At 50.1% G+C, this 20266-nt stretch overlaps 1 protein-coding gene across 11 annotated transcripts in view; it reads left to right on the top strand.

Annotated features, from left to right (window-relative positions):
* Positions 1 to 20266, top strand: part of NCOR2 (nuclear receptor corepressor 2) — a 257096-nt gene that overhangs the window by 73372 nt on the left and 163458 nt on the right. For all 11 annotated transcript variants that reach the window (XM_074887780.1, XM_074887781.1, XM_074887783.1 and 8 more), the window contains exons 2-3: positions 2047 to 2256; positions 17939 to 18066. In XM_074887780.1, the coding sequence (XP_074743881.1) occupies positions 2152 to 2256; positions 17939 to 18066 (233 nt within the window). In that variant the 5' untranslated portion in view covers positions 2047 to 2151. The remainder of the gene's footprint in view (positions 1 to 2046; positions 2257 to 17938; positions 18067 to 20266) is intronic.

Here is a 20266-nt window from a genome sequence, read left to right on the forward strand (position 1 = left end):
TTCCTGCCCCGGGGTGGATTGCACCGAGCACACCAAGCTCTTGCGTGGGGAGGCTGGCCCCGTCTGGGATGAGGGTCGGGCTATTCCCAGTGCTTCCCGGGACGGGGGTGACAGGTAAGGTGCTCGGGACTTGGCAGGGATGTATGGGTGCAGGGCTGGAGGGGAATGCCAGCTCCTGTGCAGGGAGTGAGCTGAAAGCAGGAGGGGACCTGGTTGTCCCTCCTCCTCCTGCCCCGAGAGCCAGACCTTGCTGTGTGTTTTCCCAATATAACGTGGCAAAATACCTTTTGCCAAAGGTGCTCGGCTGGCCCTCGGCAGGAGCATGGGGATGTGTCTTCATGTCTGTCGTCCTTAGGCCTTAAAGGGAAATTGATGAAAAATATTATTTTTGTAAAACTCGACCTCTTTGTAAAGGGGGCGTCCTTAGGCTGCTTTTCTCCTGCTGTTGTTGCCCTGCTTGTCGTGCCCAGCCTGCTGGGGACCGTTGCCTTGGTTTGATTTTTATTTCTGGCTGGTAAGCTGTGCGTGGATGCTGGCAAACCAGCGAGGCGGTCCTGTGCCTGCCTGCAGCAGATAGCAAGTGGTTTATCAGCACAGGCTGATCTGTGGTCTCACAGGAGGAAAAAAAGAAAAAGAAAAACTTCCCCTTCCCCCCCCCCCCCCCCCCTCCTTTTTCCACCCCCCTGTTGGTTTTTGTACACACCAACTGCTGTTTCAGTTGAAATTGTGTTGGCTCAAGCTGGCTGTGCTGCCCATGCAGCAGAGACCATGAGAGCGTGGGGGGATGCCGCTGGGGAGCTCATGGTGCTGGAAGCTTGCTCTGCTGCTCCTGGTGTGCTGATGAAAGAGTTTGATACTGCCAAAAATCTTGCACAAATCTATACGTAACGTGTACCTCTGCTGGGGAGGAGGCGTACGAGTGTGCTCAGCATTGTGTGGGGTGGAGAAGCAGATCCTGGGTGAGGGGAAGCCAGGGAGCTGGGGCTCTCGCTGCTCGGGTTCGGTCCTGGCAGCATCCCCCAAGCCTGAGCAGCAGTGGGAGTTCATGCTTTGTATAACTAACCATTGATATGAGAATAATAGTTAATGCATCTTAAACTGGCAGTGACGAAGGGCAGTGTTTAGATGTTTGTTACTTTTTCGTTGAAATCTAGACAAAAAACAGGAGACTTAAAATCCTCACCAAACAAAGTACGTGAAGTATCTATAAAAATGAGTAACTTGTAAATCTCTCGGTGGGGCCGAGGGGAGTCTTTCCACTTTGTTGGTTTTCCTGATTTTGTTACAGCTGCAAAAAGAATTGCAACACGCAGTAAAGCAGCAAATGTGTGGGTGTCATGGGTGTTTGTGAAAATACCCTTGAGGCCACAGTGTCTTCTCTGGCTCCTGGTCCTGACCAGAAAGGCTCATGTAATATTTATGTGGCACTGGAGGCGTGTGACCTGCTTTAGTCCTGGGTTTTAGTGTAGCCCCATGGATGGAGATGGCTGCTGGGGGGGTCGGTCCCTCCTGGCATAAATCAGGGTTTACATCAGGTGGCTGCAAAATGGCCACAGCTCACAAAGGAGGGAACTGGAAGGAACGTGTGAGGCTGTGTGAGAGTGTTGATGGGGAAGGGGATGGGCTGAGGAGGGACCTTGTGCCTTTGGACCTCGTGTTGAAGTCCCAAAACTCTAGCTTGTGTTTTTGGGAACGAAGTCACCATCCCCCAAAATACCTGTCTCCAAGAAACTTTGGAGACATAGATCAAAAGGGTCCAAATAAATTGGTGGTGGTTTGCAGGCCTGGTCCTGCTGGTGCAGGGGGAAGGCTTCCCAGGGCAATCAGGTGGGATGGATTTGGGATAATCTTATATTTGGACTTCCCTGTGATAGGAGTAAACCACAGCAAACACTTGGCAGTGGTTTTTGCCAAGTGGAAAATGGGGCTGCTGGAGAAGAGCGAGGGCAGTCAGGGTTTGCTGATCACCCAAGACTTGATGTTCGGTTGTCTCACGGGACCATGGTTGATTGAATTTTAACCTGCTGCTTTCCTGTTTCCTTCCAGTTGTTGCGTGACGTGGAAAGCACACATGATGAAGAGGAGCTCTGAGCTCTCCTAATCCTTTGTCGGTTATTTGGAAGCAGCGACCGCCGCGCCTGCTCTTTCAACATGTCTGGATCTACGCAGCCCGTGACGCAGAGCTGGCGCGCTGCCGAGCCGCGCTACCCCCCGCACGCCATGTCCTATCCGGTTCAGATTGCTCGACCACATGCGGTAAGTCAAGAGACTTTCCTTCCCTACCTGCTCACAGGGTAGGAGGTGTGTGGCGTGTCCCCGTTGCTGGGGCAGTGGTTCAGCTGCGCTCATCTCGGATGTGGCTGTTAGAGAGAAATCAGACCGTTTCCGTGCCTGTGGTATGGGATTTCATCGTTCCTCTCTTGTGGGATCCTCTTTTGTTTCTCTATACGGTGCTTTCAGCTTTTCTCTCCCTTTCCAGCCTCTTCCCGGCACTTGCTGTGGCAGTGCTGACGTGCTCTGGCTCATCACTTCTGAGCACCCAAGTCTGTCTTCCTGACAAGAGAACCCTCGGTTGGATGCAGCAACCAGCGTGGGGGGAGAGGGGAAGGTTGACCATCCTTGTGGAGCAGGAGCATGTGGCCTCCAGCCCTCTTCGATGTGGCCTTTCCTTGGTGCTGAGTTGCGAGGGAACGAGCATCCTCTCCTGTGGATGGGCTTACGCTTCCCAGCGAGCCCGGTCCTTGTTCCTCACACCCACAGGAGAGCTCTCCTGATTTCCAGCAGACTGCGGGGGGTGAACCTGCCACCTGCCCTTGGGTCAGGAGATCTGCCCCTCCTTACGTGGCATTCCTGGCTGGTGGTGGCACTCCTGCAGAGCAAGAAGAAAACAGAGCTGCTGATTTTTTTTCCATTTTATCCTTCTTTACTTTTTCCCCCTCTTACCTTTGACCTGCGGTCTTGCTCTTGGATCAAGGCATAAGCTGGTGATGATTTTTTTTTTTGTTGTTGGCTGTGTTTTTCTGAATGCACCGGAGCTTGCACAGGTTAATTCACCCGGATCCAGCCTCTCCTTTCTGTGCCATGTCACTCACGTCTGTGCTTGCTCATCCTGGATGGTTGAATGTTTTAGGTTTAAGCCCTTAACGGAAAAAACTCTCCTTAGTGGAACAGCTTTAGTCGGCTGAAGCTGCTTAAATGAATCTCATTAGGTGCTGGAGTGTGGCACATGCTTGTGAGGCTGCTCTTTGGAGCCGCTTCTTGGTGGGTTACAGTGAGGTGGCCACAGCCGGGAAGGTGCTTGTAACACAAGTTAGCGAGGAGACCTTGTCTCAGGGTTATGCTTCTGACAGTGACGACTATTGAATGGTAAAATTCCCGCTGTGATGATTTTGAGGTTTGACTTGAAAGCCTGGAAACCCACGAAGTGTCAGTGAAGGGATGAAATCCCCTCGTCTGCCCTCTTTTGCTGAGCTTCAGCAGAGTGGCCCAGGGAGCAGGGCTGGAGTTTGGAAAAGCTTTGAAATAGAAACGTTAAGGAGGGCACAGGACGAGCTTTTGGCTGCGTTAGCTGGCTCATCTAGATCACTCGGGGCCTGCGTGCTTCTGCACAAAGAAGCTTTTCATCCAGGGTATGAGACACGCTGACCTGGTTCAATTTATGGGAGTTCTGCTTCCATCAGTGTGAGCTTGTTTATTTGGACGGAATGAGAGCATTTGTCTCAAAAAGAAAATCCCAGTTCTCTTTTTATCAGAAACCCGAGCAGGAGGAGGATGTGACCAGGTGAGCAAGATCTGTGGTTGTTGCAAAGCCATGATTTAAAAACAGACCAAAGAAACCTCAGTGCCCACTGCGGAGGTGGATTTTAGAAGAGTGCGAAAGGCTCCTGCCTTGGGGTGTTGAGTCCTTGTCTCCTGCAAACCCCGGTTGCTTCTCCTTAGTGTCGCAAGAATGAACCAAGCAGGGCAGTTGTTTGCAAGTTGGAGCTCTGGGTTTCTCCAACCTGCCCTGCTCTCTGGCTAGAGTGAATACTGTTTTTATTCTATCATATTAATGTTGGAAGAAGTTGCTGGCATTTGCTTCTAGAAGCTATTTTTACAGCCGCGTGTAATCTTCTGAAGTTATGTGATACCTTTGAGGTGTCTGGATGCAGGAGAGGTCTGAGCTGAGATTTTTTTTTTTTTTTTTTTTTGGATGGAAAGCCGAAAGCCTCCTCTCAGCAGAAGTGTGCCAGCCACACACAAACCAAACGCACCTTGCCCCTCCTTGGGAGGGTAGGCAGAGCCTTTCTTGAAGCGTGTCCCTGCATGATCCTCCCTGCTGCTCTCAGCTGTTTGCAAACACGTGTCTCTTGCTCGGCGGTGCCGTGAGCTGGAACCTGGCCATGGCTCTGGGGCTGGAGCTGATCTCTGGTGGGATTGCTTGGGAGAGGAGAGCCCAGTTGCTTTGAAGTTGCTGTGCTGTTTAATATTAAAAGTCAGTGGTATTTGCTTGCATGTCTTGGCCAGGTCAGTTTTGTCATGGGGTGTGTTTGCACAGTGAGAGCTTGTTTGGAAGAAAGCAAGAGAGGCCAAAACCAACCCAACACTAGTGTGTCTTGCATCTAATTAGATTTTGATTCTGGTTTGCTGCATTCCGTGACATCCTTTCCCGAGAACTGGGAATTTTTCAGCCCAGGGATCCTTATCCTGGTGGTGGAAACGCTCTGGGTCACTCCTGGGCGCGTGCGCAGGGCTGAGCGCAGCAGGGCAGCAAATACTATTATAATATAAATAAATAATTACAGTCCAACTGTGACAGTCGCACCCAGGGAAATGTGGCGCGGCAGGAATACTGAGCTCAGAAATGAGCCGTGACATTATTTTAGGCTTGGAGACACTTTATGAAAAGTGGTTTAAAGGATTGCAGCTGTTTGATTTCACAGATGAGGCAAGTGAGAGGGGACGTTGTGAAGGGGCAGAAGGCAGTGGAAGCAGTCTTGGGCATTTTTCTTCTCCCATTATATAAAACCCAACAGAATGGGGAGGAAGATGCATTTCAAGTGAATAAACAGAAATAATGCTTTGTACATACAGGCACCATCTCCCAGCAGCACATTCCAGGAGTTACTGCTGCGTTTGAAGCTGGCAGAGAATATCCAGTACTGGTCAAGTGAGGATGTTTGTTGGCTGGTTTCACTCCTAGGTGCCAGCTTTCGGCAGGGCTGTGAATCCGTGGGTCTGATCCAGACTGAGCTCTGATGGTGATGCGGGGTAGGTTGGTCCCCAACTGTATCGGGGTGTCGTCCTCCTCCTCACTGAGACAGCTCTGGTCCCAACAGCTGTCAGGCTGGATGTCAAAACGGTGCGATATTTTATAATGACCCTAGATTTAATTCTATCTTAGTAAAAAAAAAAGGACTTGTAAAAAAAACTTGACAAATGGCATGCTTTTTTAAAGGGAAGAAGGAAGCTTGGTGAAAAGGTTCTGGTTTGTTTGACTTTCTTTAGGTAAAATTAAGATCACCAATGATTGGCAGTTTCTTCTTAAGAGCACTGAGTGGTTCTTGGCCAAACTGCAGGGGAAACATTTTTGTTTTCCATATTCATTAGCTGTAATGTTGGGGTGCTTAGCTGACTCCTGTCATGTTCAGCTTGGGAACAGAGGAATTGTTTGAATGCTCCGTGACCTTTAGCTAAAGGTGGAAAAACGCATTACTTACGCTCTTAACCTTCTAATGTGTCCGAAGTTCATGCTCTCTCAAAGGAAACTTTCCTGTGAAGGATATTAATTTTCAGGCAACCTGCAGATATTTTCTGTAAACAGATCAATTTCCTTGCATAGCGCATGTCCCCCTTTCCTTTTAAAGCCTCTGTGATCAATATTCCCTGGGGACAGAAGGGTACCCCTCTCTTCCTCCCCTGTGGATCCAGTTTCTTGCTGTGCCCTCCTTACCAGTCCTCCTTCTCCTGTTAGTGCCCTGATATTTTGGAGCTGCAGGAATGATGCAGCTTGGTTTGGGATGCAGGCTGGGATTTCCAGGGGGCTGGCATCAGCTGCAGGAGATGCTGGGGGTCGGGGCACACAGATGCAGCAGCCTCTGTGCCAAAACAGCTTCTACTTTTGGGGTACTTTTAGTGTTTTAGCTACTAGAGATACTAAACAGGTTTGGGGATTGGTAGGATTGGGTGTGCATGTGAAACTGGTGTTCCGTTGTCACTTGAATCCCCATCAGTGAGCAGTATCCCCTCCCTGCAAGTCAAGAGGTCCTTGGCATGGCTCCCACATGCTGTTTGCCCCCATTCCCTGCACATTGCTTCAGCTAGGCAGAGAGGTGAGCTGAACCCCTCTGCTCCAGATTGAGACCTTTGTGCTTTCTCCTGTGCCACCTCTCCTGCCTGGGAGCAGCTCTGTAGTTTCTTCATTAAACTCCCCGTTTGCAAACCAGCACTTGTGCGGGAGCGTCCCAGGCCGATCGCTTGTTTTCTTTGGCCCGTGATAAATAACTTCCTTGTCTGTCTGAACCAGAGACAAGAGGTTGGTGCAAACTTGTGTGTTGATTTGGTGTCCTGGCCAAATGGTGGCCTGGGGGGAATCAAGTGCCTTCCCGGCCCAGACTCCTCCTCCCAACAGTTTGAGCAGGGTGAGTTAAACCCTGCGTCCTGCCATGGAAGGTGCTGTGAGGAGATGCATCCCGAGATGGCAGGAGCTAGCTCGCCTCTGCAGTGACATGATCAGTGTGGCACGTCGATGCCAGGTAAACCTGCAGAGAGGCAGTGTATTTTGCATTATAAGCGCCAGGCGCCTTTGCTGCTGTGTTGGTTTTCCTTGGAGTAGTTATTCACACTTTTATCTGCTGGAAGCAAAATGCCAGTCTGTGTCGGTGCTCCAGGAACTTGCAGAACGGAAGAGTTTACGGTGCCAAATGCTAAAATCCCTCAGGCTGTGAAGAGCCTTCTCCAACCACCTCCAAGTGCAAAGAAAAGCCTCCTGCTACCAGCTGCGCAGCTGAGTGGGGGGCGGTTTGTGCCAGAGATTCACATCCTGAATTCTGCCTGCTGGGCTCCAGCTAATGTTTTAAGGAAAGACTTGAAAATCAAAACCACACCTTGGAAATACTGACTTTGATCGGGTCTGTCACAAGAACTTGGCAGGATCTCTCTTGAGCACCTTTCCAGTGAAGAACTGCATGAGCTCTGAGCAGCTCAGCGGTGGATTTGGGAAAAGTGGCTTTCTGCTGTGGGACTGGGAGAACATGGAGGTGAAGGAACAGGACACCTAATTCCCTGTTCTGGGGTCTCTCTCCCACTGCCAGGAAGGAGGGGTTTGTATTTAAAGTTCATTTTCCCTAGGACACAGTCTTTATCCAAAACAGTTCTCTTTCTTCAAGCTTCTGTAAACTTCGATGGTTGCTCCCTAATCTGCTTTTTGGATGTGATTTAATGCAGAGGGTGATGCTTTGCTTTTGGTTGATCTCAAGATTGTAAATCCTCAGGGGAAGAAGGAACTTTTGCTGCGTATGTGGTTTGACAAAGGTAGAGACCCACTAAAACATTTTGGAGATGTAAAGCCTCTGCCTGCACCTCTAACCTGGCTCTGCCCACATTGCCCCACCAGCGCCTGGAGACGCCTTCTGCAAGACTGGGTGCTTTTGCTGGTTGTCACTGTCACCACATCTATTCAAAATACTGAGCAAGCTAGGTTCTTTGACCTGAAGGATTTGCTGTGGAGGTGTAAGGAGGTGTAGGAGAGAGCTGAGTGGGGGTGTGTGGAAAGGCGAAAGGCTCCTACGTGGACCTGCAGATCGGTTATGGCTGTTGCGTGGTGGGCGATAGTGGGTGACTACGCTGCCGGAGGGGTGATGGGCAAAATGACCTGGTGCTTTTAAGTGGAAGTTTTGGGTTTGTTGTGTGAAGGGAGCTGCTTACCCTGCATGGGTGCTCATGACCACAGGTGGCTTCAGGAAGCAGAGCAGCAGGTGTGGGGAATGGAGGAAGGGCAGACAGGTCATTCCCAGCTCAAAGGCGCCTGGATGCGACTGGGTCAAAAGTCTTGTGATGGAGAGACTCAAAAGCAGCACTGTAATGGCTGTGCTGCTGCTCTGCAGGCACCTCTGGCTGCCAGGGAGAGGGCTGGCGGCTGGCTCCAGCACCCGGCACCGGTCAGATGACTGGGAAGCCACAACAGCTGAGAGCTGTCCCCACTGAGACGTGACTTCTCCATGAATGGCATATTCAGACAGGACAGCTAAACGCTGCTGACAGCCCCGGTTTGATGGAGAGGTGGGGGGAGAGGGCGTTAGGAAGGATGCGTTACTGTGCAGCTGGTACGGACACTGATGGTGCTGGCAGCAGACGTGGCCTCAGTGCAGGGATGGCAGCAGAAATCAATGCCTTCCAAGAAGGGGCCACGCGCAGTGTGGTCATCTCCTAAAACAAAAGGCCAAGTCAGCAGCTTCTGAGAGATGGATGGCAATGAGACTGTGTCAGAACAATAAGGGCATTTGTCTTTTCAGTACATGTTGCATCCCCATAGTCAAGATAAAAATGCATGCATTCAGCCAGGTTTTTATTACTGACCTTATCTTCAACAGTAGAGCTGATTGTGGAGGAGTTGTTTGGTTTATGTTTGTTGCGGTGTTTTGGTTTTTTTTTTCCCTTAAATCTGCAATGAGCTGCTCCCAGGGTTTTGAGGAGGAAGTTGGGCAGACAGCAGTGTACTTGTGGACAACCGGTTTTGATCAATAACCACCTCCTTTGCGCTTTGGTGGAGGTTTTCAGTAGCAGAAGATGGTTCCTCTTTGCTGGGGAGGCTGAGGGCGATGGGCTGTGTGCCATGCTGGTCCCCTCGCAGCCCGTGCTGCATCTGGACCTCATGCATAAATGGCTCTGCTACCACCCTGGCTCCTCCCAAACTGTCCCCCTTCCTCTTACCTGAATTGGCTTTGGGAAAAATTATTTTCTCCAGGCAAAGGCTAAAAAGTGTGTTTCTTGGTCTGATGAGCAACGGCTGCGCTGCCAGTGCCAAGGGGTATCCAGGCACCAGAGAGCTTTTCCTTTTACTGCTAAAATAGGTCACGCTCACTGCTGGCAGAAAGAGATTTGAAGCAACTTATTATTTCAAAGTTCAGGGTGTGCAGAACAGGAGTGGAGGGGCATCCTCTGTCTCTGGCAAAGCTGCTGGAACAGTGGCCCTGCTGCTTTGGCCACCCCACCTTGGACTGGAGAGCTGGTCTGCCTGGCTCGCAGGTGGCACCAATTGCTAGCCCAGCCTCCTGCTGCAGCCAGGGATGAGCCAAAGGGCTCAAGCAGCAGCTTACTGCACAAATTAATTGTTGGACAGTCAGAGGCCCTTGCAGGTTTCAAGTTGGGACACACCACTCTGTGCTGGCTGTGTGCTCCTGGTGGGGTGGGAAGCTCAACCTGCCGTGTGCTTCCTGGGGGAACGGGGTGGCTTTGCACTCCAAGACTGTGCGGTCAAGTCTTGGCCACCGTGTTGGGCCACTGACTTGTGTGTCCCCTCTGTCCGTCCTTGTTGTGTAGGGAATAGCTCTGGTCATTGGAGGCACAGGGCGTTCTCTGATTTGGGGAAACACCAGCAGAAAAGCAGGAGGAGGAGAGGGATGGAGCTCGTGCTCTGGCCAGTGCTGTCTGCAGCCACTCTCGCCTCTCCTCTGCTCTCGGGAAATATCAGTGGAAACCAGGATGGCCAGGATGAAGGTGAGGCGTGGGGTGCAGCAAAGTCCCCAGATCCCCCTGAGCTAGCAGGATGTTGTTGGAGGGACGAGAGGAGTATGGGACATGCCAGGTAGCAACTCTGAAGTGGCCAGCTCTGGCTCTGCGTGCCACCAGTGCCATGATTTGTGGGGGCACCAGCCCCGCTGTCCTCACCCGTTAATTCCCCTGCAGTTAAAAGGAGTTCCCAGAAGGACACACGTGCTGCTCACAAGCAGCAGGAACGGGCCAGGCATCCTGTTCTGAAATTAGATAAGGGACAATTTTATAAATAGTGAAATAAATAGGGATGCTTTGGTGTTGTTTTTTGCTCACTATTCGGATCACACCATTATTAATTGGCCTCATTTAGGCTAAACACTTGGGAGTGCTTCAGCAGAAATAGCGCGTTGTTAAGAAATAAAACTTATTCGCAATATGACGCTGGGCGAGCTCGTAACAAACAGCCCACAACCTAATCCTTGGTGGAGGTGGCGAGGAGCTGGGATTTGCTCCTCGATGAGCATGTGCAGTGCCCTGACCTGTCTGCGTGCCTGCAAAAGGTGACAAGGACAGTGCGGGGCAATGGCTTGTAGCTGGGCGAGGGCTCCTGCTCCCAGGGAGCTCCGGAGGTGAGGTGCTGCCTGTGCCCAATGCCGTGATTAGCAGTGGCTGCTGGCACGAGTGCCACCCTCCGCCGGGGAGCCGGCTCAGCTGGCGGATGTGGTGACTGACCCCGGGACCGCTCCTCCCCAGCGTCACTGCAAAACAAGAGCCGGTGGTTTTTAAGTGAGGCTGTCTTTGCACTGAAACTCGTCGGGGAGCTCCTGGTTGCTTTCTCGGCTGAAGACGTGGTAAGCGACGGGGGATGGATGTAATGCTTCAGGCCTCTCGAGCTGTGCTGCAGGTGCTTGTCTGGCTGCGCTCTAGGTCTCCATGGGTTTGCTTCGGAGCTGTTTTCCAAGGAAGCCAGAAGCACTGGGCGTTTGCGCTTGTTTTTCTGCTGGTGGGAGGAAGAGAGGAGGAGCAGTTTGCCTTTCTGTTGCAAGACCAGCTCCAGGCTTCCTTTCTGCAGGCCTCATGTCTCTGGGGTCTTCTCCTTGGGGGCTCATTCTTGCAGCTGTGGGAATGCCATCTGGATGGAGCAGTCGGTAGATGCCTTGTCTGTATGGATGTGCTCTGTGCTGGATCTGGGAGAGCGGGGTCAGAGCTTCTGTTGGCCATGGCATAGCGTTGTCTGGCTCCGTGCACTGTGGGTCAGCGCCTGAGGGTGCTTCCAGCATCGTTTTCAAACCTCCCTTTCTTCCTCCTCGTTGGAGGCCAGGCAGTGCGGACCCGGGCAGCTGCAAGCAGAGGAAGGAGAAATGAAGCGCACCAGCAAGTGCACGCGTTCAAAACAGAAAGCGAGAGAGGCAGAAAGGCTGCACGGCTGCCTGCAGTTATTAGTTTAGTGTGGGGGTTATCCTGAGGTCGGGACAGCACAGAAGATTTCACTGGAGACATTATAATAGGTAAGACAGCAGGCTGAAAGTTTTAAAAAAACTAAAAAAAATTTTAACAGCAGGGCTGTCTGCTTTTGTGTTGCCAAGGGCTTTTCTGTAATGTTGTATTCAGTCTCCTGGCTTTAGACAGTTTGATTAGCATATCTAAATGAGCCTGATAGACTCAGGTTATTTAGGGTCAGACGGTTTACCAGGAAGGGGAGGGAGACGGCGCTCTCGGTGCTTCTGAATCCAGTAATAACGCAAAAAGACTTTGAGACTGGGAGTGCTTTCACTGGCTCCCCCTCCCAGCACCCCCAGGCAGGGGCAGCACTGACATGTCCAGCCTTCCTTGCTGGCAGCAAAGGACGCTTTCGGCACCTCTGGCTGGGCCCAAGTACCTCTTCAGTCTGCTGCATGAAGAAATGTATTTTAATGAGGCTGCTTTTGGCTCTTTAGCATTTTATTTATCTAAACGTTGGCCTTGTGCTGCATTGCTCTGCCGGGGTGATTTATGGCACTGTAGGCACTCTTGGTGTCTGTCTGTCTTCGGCAACACTGCTAGTGTTGGCTCAGCCCAGCCAGCAGCTTTTTGTGGTGTGGACCCAGGAGGTGCTCAGAAGGACCCACTGGAGCCAGCTCCCATTGGGGCAGGTTTCTGGCTGTATTTAGGCAGAAAGCAGCTGCATTTCAGTTGTTTTCCCTGCAAGACCCTTCCTCACTAGTCGCCACAGCAGGCAGTAGTTGTGAGGTCTGTTGTCTTCAGCATCACCAATGTCAGGCTTTGACTGAAACGGGTTTGATGAAAGGGAAAGGGAGTTGGACCCCTGTGTAAAGGTCAGGGATTTGCAGCATTAACATGGGATGCTGAAGTCTGCCCCTGGGTACTTGTGGTTCCGGCTGACTGCTGAATTGCAGTCTATGCTTGTGCTGTGGGCACCTGAAAGAGGAGCTGCAGTTCTGGGGATGGTACCAGCAGCAGTTAGTCTGTGATCCCCATCATCTGCCTCCTAAGCAGCAGCTGCACAGCCCCACATCGCTGCTACGTGTTCCTTCTGCTTACAGGAGCATGCAGCCCCTTCTCAGGGGGTCACTGCCCCAGTGCCAAGTGCAACGTGAGGCTGAGGTGCCTCAGCCCTGAAGAGCTTGCTCCCCAAATTGATTTCGTTTAGGTGATGTCCTCAGGAGCTAGCACAGGTGCATAGTTTGGAATGGAATAATGTAGATTTTCCTAGTTGTTTTTCTAATTTTAGTTAGCTGGCTTCACCCTAAGCTTTGGAGATGTGGCTTGTTGGTTTTGAAGTGTCTGTTCCTTGTGTGCAAGGCTGATGGTCTCGGTCAGGGCAGCTATAGAATCACAGAATCATTTAGGTTGGAAAAGACCTTTTAAAATCGAGTCCAACTGTTAACCCAGCATTGCCAAGTCCACCACTAAACCATGTCCCTAAGTGCCACATATACACATCTTTTAAATACCTCCAGGGATGGTGACTCAACCACTTCCCTGGGCAGCCTGTTCCAGTGCTTGACAACCCTTTTGGAGAAGAAACTTTTCCTAATATCCAGTCTAAACCTCCCCTGGTGCAACTTGAGGCCATTTCCTTTTGTCTTATAGCTTGTTACTTGGGAGAAGAGACTGACCCCTACCTCGCTACAGCCTCCTTTCAGGTGGTTGTAGAGAGCAACAAGGTCTCCCCCAAGCCTCCTTTTCTCCAGGCTAAGCAACCTCAGTTCCTTCAGCCACTTCTCATAGGACTTGAGCTCCAGACCCTTCACCAGCTTTGTTGCTCTTCTTTGGGCATGTTCCAGCACCTCAATGTCTGTCTTGCAGTGAGAGGCTCAAAACTGAACCCAATATTTGAGGGTGAGCCTCACCAGTGCCAACTACAGGGGGACAATCACTTCCCTAGTCCTGCTGGCCATGCTATTCCTGATACAAGCCAGGATGCTGTTGGCCTTCTTGGCCACGTGGGCACACTGCTGGCTCATATTCAGCCAGCTGTTGACCAACACCCCCAGGTCCTTTTCTGCTGGGCAACTTTCCAGCTGCTCTTCCCCAAGCCTGTAGCGTTCTGTGGGGTTGTTGTGACCCGGGTGCAGGACCTGGCACTGAGCTTTGTTGAACCTCATACAGTTGGCCTTGGCCCATGGATCCAGCCTATCCAGATCCCTCTGTAGAGCCTTCCTACCCTCAAGCAGATCAATGGTCTTGCCCCACTGGTGTCATCTGCAAATTTACTGAGGGTGCACTCGATCCCCTCATCCAAATCATTGATAAAGATATTAAACAGAACTGGCCCCACTACTGAGCCCTGGGAAACACCGCTTGTGAACGGCCACCAACTGGATTTAATTCCGTTCACCACCACTCTTTGGGCTTTGACCATCCAGGCAGTTTTTTACCCGGCGAAGAGTACACCCGTCCAAGTCATGAGCAGCCAGTTTCTCCAGGAGAATGCTATGGGAAACTCTGTCAAAGGCTTTACTAAAGTCTGGGTAGACAACATCCGTGGCCTTTCCCTCATCCACTAAGCAGGTCACCTTGTCACAGAAGAAAATCAGGTTAGTCAAGCAGGACCTGCCTTTCATAAACCCATGCTGACTGGGCCTGGTCACCTGGTTGTCCTGTACGTGCTGCGTGATGGCACTCAGGATGATCTGCTCCGTAACCTTCCCCAGCACTGAGGTCAGGCTGACAGGCCTGTAGTTCCCTGGAACCAGCTATCCAGCATGGTGTGATACCAGGTGGCTTGTGAAGAACAGAGACAGCAATGTATTTCTGGGACTGGAAGACAGAGACAACCCAGCCTCTTCACTGCACTTGGATGTCAAGCCGCTCCCGGCGACAGGGATCCAACCTTCCTCTCCTGGCTGGGTGACTTCCATGGTTTTCCAGGTCTGCTGCTGGCCCTGAGCAGATGTGGGTTGGCCAGGCATCGGTGGGTGGGTTGTCACAGGAGGCACCAGAGCAAGGATGCGCGTAGCAGGGTTGTGCTGGGGGGATGCTGGGGGACAAATGTCTGTGCTGGAGGCTGGGACCCTCCTGACAGTGCTCCGCTGCTCTAATGGCTGGCGGAGAGCCGCTGCCAGAGGGATGTGTGTGGGACAGGAGGGTGTAACCCTGACCGTGGCAGCCCAGTCTCGACAGCGCTGGGACGGTTCTCGAACTGTCTACGGCTCTAAATGGTGCAGTCTGGAGAGAGGAAGCTCTGGCCTGTTTGTTTATACTCTGTCTACATGGTTAGAGGGGACACAGTTCCTTTTACCTAGGGTTATATTTTGGGAAGCTGCTTTATCAGGAGATCTTGACATTGAGACTTCCAAAGTGATTTTGGTTGCTTTGCTTTGGTTTTGTTTTGGAAACATTCCCGCTCCTTTGCCTGAGTGAAGAAGCTTAATTTCTATCAACAGAAGTGCTCATCTTCTCTTTGCATCTCTTCCTGCCCTCTCCAAACCCTCCTCCTCCCATCCCAAAATCTGTCGATGCGCCAGAGCTCCTGACTGCCCATGGTCTTTCTGCTTCCTTAATTTCTATTTCATGACATTGCAGGATTTCATAAATTCAGTGAAAACTTCCACAAAGTACCTCTGTTTGGGAGCACCTGGACCACAAGGAACAACAGGAAGGCTGGTGTAAAAGGAACAAAGTCCTGACCAAAGGCAGTGGGAGAATTGAGGCCCTGGAGAAGGTGCTCTGACACATCAACAGATTTGGGGGGCATGGGAGGAAGGTTTGCAGAGGGTAGGAAGAGGAGGGAGAGGATGAGCAAAAAATAGAATTGAATAAAAACCAGCAAAGCAATGGAGAAGAAAATAAGCAGCGTGTAGCTTGGGGCTTCAGAGTTTTTTAGTTATTTCAGGTGTCTTATAGGTGCCCTTGAGCAGGTGCCAAGGTTGTGCTAGTTTTAGGTCAGGATGGGGACTAAATCACGTTTGTGCTGGGTGTTTTGGCAGAGGGGAATTTGCATGGCACCCACTGGACGCTGCTCCCTTGTCTCTGCCTGAGTGTGGAAGGTGCCGCAGTGCTGGCAGCAAGGTGCCTCCCAGTATATGTCTTTAAAACACTGCTAAACAAGATTGAAGCCTCTTCTGAAGGCAGCTCGTAAACCTTCCCAGCATTTGTGTTTGAAAAGCAGAGTCATAGCTCACAGTGTGATTTACTGTATTAACTTTCTGAGCAATTAATCCACCTACGTCCTGCCAGGTCTCTCGCGGTTCTTTTGACAGTTCATCACAGGGCAAAGAAATTTGTCAGTTTTAATCCTCCTCACTAATTTTTAGGTTATGTTTTCTTCTGGTAAAACTGAATGCTGATATGAGCAAAGCGAAGCAGGTCAGAGTGAGTTGGGCAATGTCTGGAAAAGCAGGAGCTGGTGCTTGCCAGCCTTGCCCTTTGTGGGGAAGCTGGAGAGGCATGCCTGCCATCCCGGCCCCGAGCTAAGGGCCTGGTGTAATGAGGTTCCCCATCACTTCAGGTCAAGCCAGCAGGCTCTGAGCTCCACCTGCAATTTTTTTGACGGGGGTTAGAGGAGGAAAAGGCAAAGCTCAGCTGAGTGTGGGCAGGGGGAAAAGGAAAAACAGATGGTTCTCGGGACATGCAAGAGCCTTTTTTTTTTTTCCTCTCAAGGGCACAGCCTTCAAGCCTCCCAGACGGGTAATTCTTGTTTATACGCCCACAGAAGGTGACGGTCCTGGTTATGGGCCTGTTGGTGTGTCTTCCCAGACATGAAGTGTTTGTTTTGTAGGTGGATGTCAGGAGCTGCATCGCTCTTTTTAAATTTTTTTTTTTTTTTAATTTAAAACCAGGACAAGTGCAAATATAGGAAAGCTTATTGTAGGCAGCAATTCAGCTTTGTGTGGGGCTGTAAGAGCTAATGGGCTCCTTCGCTCCAGATGTCTGAGTCTGTCCCATCTGTGGTTGGACTGATGGCATACTCTGTCCTGCAGCCCCCTGTGGCATCCTGCGTGGATGCGCTCTAAAGCTGAAGGAGAAGCAGCGTCATGGGGTAGCATCCTCCCTTAATGCCTGGATTTACAGCAAAAGTGGAACATCCCCATGAGGATGAGTAGATGCTGTCCCAGTAATGCTCTCCTTATGTTGCAAGAACCTGTCTTCAAGATGCCCCTTGGCCCAGAGGTTGAGGTCTGAAAGGGCCAGGCTGGAGGTAGAGACCGGGAGTTTGGGGCTGGCAGAAGCCCTTGGTTCCTGGTGTTTCCCAGGATCAGTCATAACAGAAAAGGAGCAGCACCACGCTATTGTCTGATGCTGGGGAGGAATGATCCTGATTCCAAAAACTGGTGCACCTTTCTGGGCACAAGGAGAAGTGGTGGCCATTGGACACCACCATTCCCCTTCCTCCTCTGTTTCATGTGTGGTCTTTTCAGCTTTCGTGCGAGAGAGCCTGAATGTGGGGAAGGGGATCTGCTTTTCTTGGCTCCTCTGGACCAAGTGCTTAAAACTTCTGTTTTTCTTCCTGGCTTTCCAGAAAGCTACGATGCAAACGTCTTGTTTTACCCTCTGCTGGCCAAAGACATTGGGCTTTGATATTCCCTTCTACTCGGCAGCTGTCTGGAGGAGAGCATGGCATCCAGCGCTGGCTGTTCTCTCCACTTACAGCTTGGGAGAGAGGGTCTCCAGGTCCAGGTTGTTGGTATTTAAGCTCCCAGATCCTTTCTTTGCATGCCACGCACCTTGCTGGGGCACTTCTCCAGCTTCCCTACTGCTGGAGCATGTCAATCCTCACTACATCTGATCAGATAACTTCTGTTGCAGCTGTTAGGGATGAGTGTCCCCTGCCCACACCCCCAGCTGTATGCGTGTGGTATTTTATTTATTCATTCCTTTTTTTTTTTGAGACTCTGAAATTTCTTTTTTCTTTTTGAAGGAGTTGGAGCTTTTTTTGTTCAGTTGAGAACTGTTCAAAATAGACTCCCAGGTGGGACTGGTTGTTCTAATGTAAATATGTGTCAGTGTTACCAGGGATATTCTGTGACAGGGCTTTCTATGCCATTGCTGAAGGTCTTAGTTAATTAGATGATTAGTCTTCTGGTCAAGTATCTATCTGCAAATAAAAAATAGCAGTTGAATGTAGCTGCTAAAATACTGTTGCTGGAATCAGTCTGTGGCACAGAGCAGGAGGGCTTCTTATTTAATTAAAATCAGGAACATACTGTACTGTACTCTCCAAGGGTCAAGGAACAAAAGGGACGTACACATAATAAGTAGCAAACTGTCCTTTCAAACCCCTTGAGCTCAGCCCAGGGGAGCTGTGTTTAAAGGGACACTCTCAAGATAACATTTATGGTTTCTCTTCTTTATTTTTTTTCTCTTTTTTCTTTCTCCATACTGCTGCGTGGATTATTGAAGATGAAAGTACCCTGTGACTTGTAATTTTCTTCTTACCTGTTCTTCCTCTCGGATTTGAAGCTGTCATCAGGACTGCTTGGATGCCAGAAATCCCTGTGTGCGTGCTTGGGGGCTGGGTTGAGCTTGCTGGGATCCCATCCCAGGAGCCGGCCTGCGAGCAGTCCCAGTAAAAGGCTGGAGGCAGGCTGGACCAGGGGCTGAGCTACCATCCCAGTGCGGTGCAGGACTGGGCGTTACTGGGAACCCTTTTAGGGGGGGGAAAAAGCACTGAGCTTTGTAGTCCAGCACCCAGCACTTCAGAGGAGGAGTATCTATATAGTTTCTTCTGAGTTGTCAGGGTTTGGTGCTTGCTTGAAAGTTGCCACCAGCCTAATGAGCTCTTGTGCGTTTGTTTCTGCAGGACGTCGCGCTGTTGGAGTACCAGCATCATTCCAGGGATTTCGCTTCCCACCTCCCGCCGGGGTCTATCATGCAGCCGCAGCGGCGGAGGCCGTCCCTGCTCTCCGAGTTCCAGCCAGGCAATGAAAGGTACCAGTTCCCCACCTTCCCCCCAGCCATGGGCATCTCGACTGCGTTAGCGAGGGTTTTGGGCAGTGCTGTGATGTGGAGGAGGGTTGTGTGAGGTCTGGGCAATGTTATCTCATGTGTTGGTACTGGCTGTGCTGAGTCTCTGGGGAGGTTTAGCTTTGTGGTGCTAATGCAAGTGGCACCTTTGCCTTCTGGTTTCTTCCCTTGGACTGTCATGCAGTTTAAAGACATCTTAAAAACACCAGACAACAAAAAAACCCCCACACCCCTCACTTCTTTGAAGCTACATGTCGCTGTAACTGGTTGCATGGGCTTTCTTCAATGTAGGAGATAAAGCTGTGTGGTCAGGTTTGGTCTGTGGCTCCTGAGGCTGAAGGGAGGAGTGAGAAGAGCTCACTTCCACTGCGCATCTCCGCTTCCTCTTCTGCTGCTCTTCCTCCCTGCTTTCATGGTTTTTGTTTCTCTTTCTGCATTCCCCTCGCGACTTTCTCCAAGCTGCTTTTTTCCTGTCTGTTCCACTCGCAGCCCTTCCTGTGCTCCTGTGTTCTTTGTAGCCTCCCATGGGAGGCTGTCAAGTGTTTTTGGGCGCTACTCGGGCACGCGCTGTGTGGCTGGAAATGCTGTAGATGCTTTAACCACAGGAGCTGATCTGTTCTGAAGGCCATCACTCTCACTCTCTGTTTCGTCTCAAAGCACTGCTCTCTCACAGTTTCTATTCTGCATTTGATGCTTAGTGGTTTTGGAAAAAACTGGCCTGGAAGTGAAATAAGAGCCGTGTTACAGTAGATCTATGCAAAGCATTTTTTTTATGCTTACTACTTAGTTGGGCTAAGAATAAAGCCAGTGCAGAGTCAGAGATGAATCTATTTCTCTAAAATCATAATTGTTAGGGGAGGAGGGGAGGGGAAAAAGACCTCAGGGTCCTGGATGCGTAAGGGCATAGATGCAGACAGGACTCTCTTTTTTTTTTTTTTTTTTTTGTTTAGTGGGATGGGTTCGGCTTGGTGCTCAGCAGAAACAAACCCATGAAAATTTGGAGATAAAAAGCAGCCTCTAAAGTTAGTTTTGCATCTGCCCTCCTGGATGTTGAGAACTGTCAGTGTTAGGTTAATGGTTGTACTAGGTGATCTTCAAGGTCTTTTTCAACCTAGATGATTCTGTGTGATTCTGGGTATGTGTTCTGGATTGTGCCTGTGGCACCTGCATGTACAGAGGGTAATGTCATTTCTGATGACTAGGGATTTATTGCAGCATGTTACATTGCCTTGGCTTGCTTTAATTTCTCAGAGCTTTGATTTCTTAGCACAGAGTAACACAGTTAAGTTGGAAGTGGATCAGATTCAGCTAAATTTGGGGGAGATGGGTAAAGAGGACCTAGCAACACGCTCCTGCCTGGTTTTGTTTTTCACACTACTTACGGTTTGCAAAATGGAGAACCAGTTCTGCTCTCCAGTAAGATGAAGGTTTCAAGGTCTGAATATGCTATTTTAAAAAAATCTATCCTGGTTCTTCCATATAACTAAAAAAAACCCCAACTTCAGGCCTTGGTGTCTGCTGTACATGCTTAATCTGGTGTGGTCATCCAAGCATCTCGCTTTGGCTTACAAATTTCTCAAACTCTCCGAACTTATTTTTGTGTCGACGCTCACATAAATGTGGATAAATGTTAATTGAGGTTGTCAGGTCTAGAAACGTATCCAAATGCTTATCATGGTTACTTCACTTTCAACCTGAATGGTGAAGTTTTAGCATGCTATAAAAAGAGGGGTTTTTGTAACAGACCCAACTTGCATTTCATCCCTTTTCCCTGTAACATCCAAAAAATTGAACTTTTGCAAAAATTATGCTGGGTAGTAAAGCTAAAAATGCCACTTAAGTTCAGCTCAGTTGGCATCTTTTGCCCGAATGCTGGGATATAGACTCATTAAAAAAATTTTTTTTGGCATCTGGGGATGCTGGATGCGGGGGGTCTGCAGAAGTTTTCAGCCCGGTGTAATTATTATTTGAAGTCATTCAAACTGGGTGACATTGGGGTTGGAGAGGTGTAAGTCCATTTTGCAGAGCCAACTACGGTTTCTTTGCATCTTTAAGCACTACACTTAAAGATCTATCCTGTGGGGGCTTTGCTTTTTCATCTTGAGGATCTGCTCTGAAATAGCACCTGATGTGTTGTAATTGGAGCCTGAGGGTTCCTCAGGTG

Source organism: Strix uralensis, chromosome 17 (assembly GCF_047716275.1).
Source record: "Strix uralensis isolate ZFMK-TIS-50842 chromosome 17, bStrUra1, whole genome shotgun sequence".
Classification (NCBI taxonomy): domain Eukaryota; kingdom Metazoa; phylum Chordata; class Aves; order Strigiformes; family Strigidae; genus Strix; species Strix uralensis.